This window comes from Dipodomys ordii, unplaced genomic scaffold (assembly GCF_000151885.1).
Source record: "Dipodomys ordii isolate 6190 unplaced genomic scaffold, Dord_2.0 Scaffold1000032629, whole genome shotgun sequence".
NCBI classification, from domain to species: Eukaryota; Metazoa; Chordata; class Mammalia; order Rodentia; family Heteromyidae; genus Dipodomys; species Dipodomys ordii.
Window position 1 is genome coordinate 1 of NW_012316246.1, and position 930 is coordinate 930.

Here is a 930-nt window from a genome sequence, read left to right on the forward strand (position 1 = left end):
TCAGGCTACGTGAGCCTCGGCCGCCTGGGCGCCGCCAAGGGCGCGCTGCACCCCGGCTGCTTCGCGCCGCTGCCGCCGCCGCCGCCCCCGCCGCCGCCGCCGCCGCCCGCCGAGCTCAAGGCGGAGCCGGGCTTCGAGCCCGCGGACTGCAAGCGCAAGGACGAGGCCGCGGCGCCCGGCGCGGGCATGGCGGCCTTCCCCTACGCCCTGCGCGCCTACCTGGGCTACCAGGCCGTGCCGAGCGGCAGCAGCGGCAGCCTGTCCACGTCGTCGTCGTCCAGCCCGCCCGGCACGCCGAGCCCCGCCGAGGCCAAGGCGCCGCCCGCCGCCGCCGCCGCCGCCGCCTGCTTCCCCGGGGCGCCCGCCGCCGCCGCGCCGCCCGCCGCGCCGCCCGCCGCCGCCAAGGGCAAGGCCAAGAAGGCGGTGGACAAGCACAGCGACGAGTACAAGATCCGGCGCGAGCGCAACAACATCGCCGTGCGCAAGAGCCGCGACAAGGCCAAGATGCGCAACCTGGAGACGCAGCACAAGGTCCTGGAGCTCACGGCCGAGAACGAGCGGCTGCAGAAGAAGGTGGAGCAGCTGTCGCGCGAGCTCATCACCCTGCGGAACTTGTTCAAGCAGCTGCCCGAGCCCCTGCTCGCCTCCTCGGGACACTGCTAGCGCCGCGCGCGCGCCCGCCCGCCCGGGCCCGGACTCGCCGGCCGCGCGCCGGCCCGGGGTGGGGGGGTGGTTTAAAAATTTCTCCTTACATCTTCTTCAACACTTATAGCACTTTTTTTTATGTTTTTGTTACTTAATATTATTTTATGTTATTGTTTTTTTTTTTGAAGTGTATTTGAGTATTACTGTTTATTTTCTATAAGTTTCTTTTGTCTTTTTAAATGATTTGTGTTTTTTCTAGTAGGGTGCCATTATCCTACTGACTTT

At 65.9% G+C, this 930-nt stretch overlaps 1 protein-coding gene across 1 annotated transcript; it reads left to right on the plus strand.

The window, feature by feature from the left end:
• Positions 1–3: 3 nt before the first annotated feature.
• Positions 4–699, plus strand: Cebpb (CCAAT/enhancer binding protein (C/EBP), beta; the record flags this gene model as incomplete). Its single annotated transcript, XM_013037707.1, has 1 exon — positions 4–699. A coding segment is annotated over one exon (660 nt), but the record flags the coding sequence as incomplete, so codon positions are not given.
• Between the last annotated feature and the right edge of the window lie 231 nt (positions 700–930).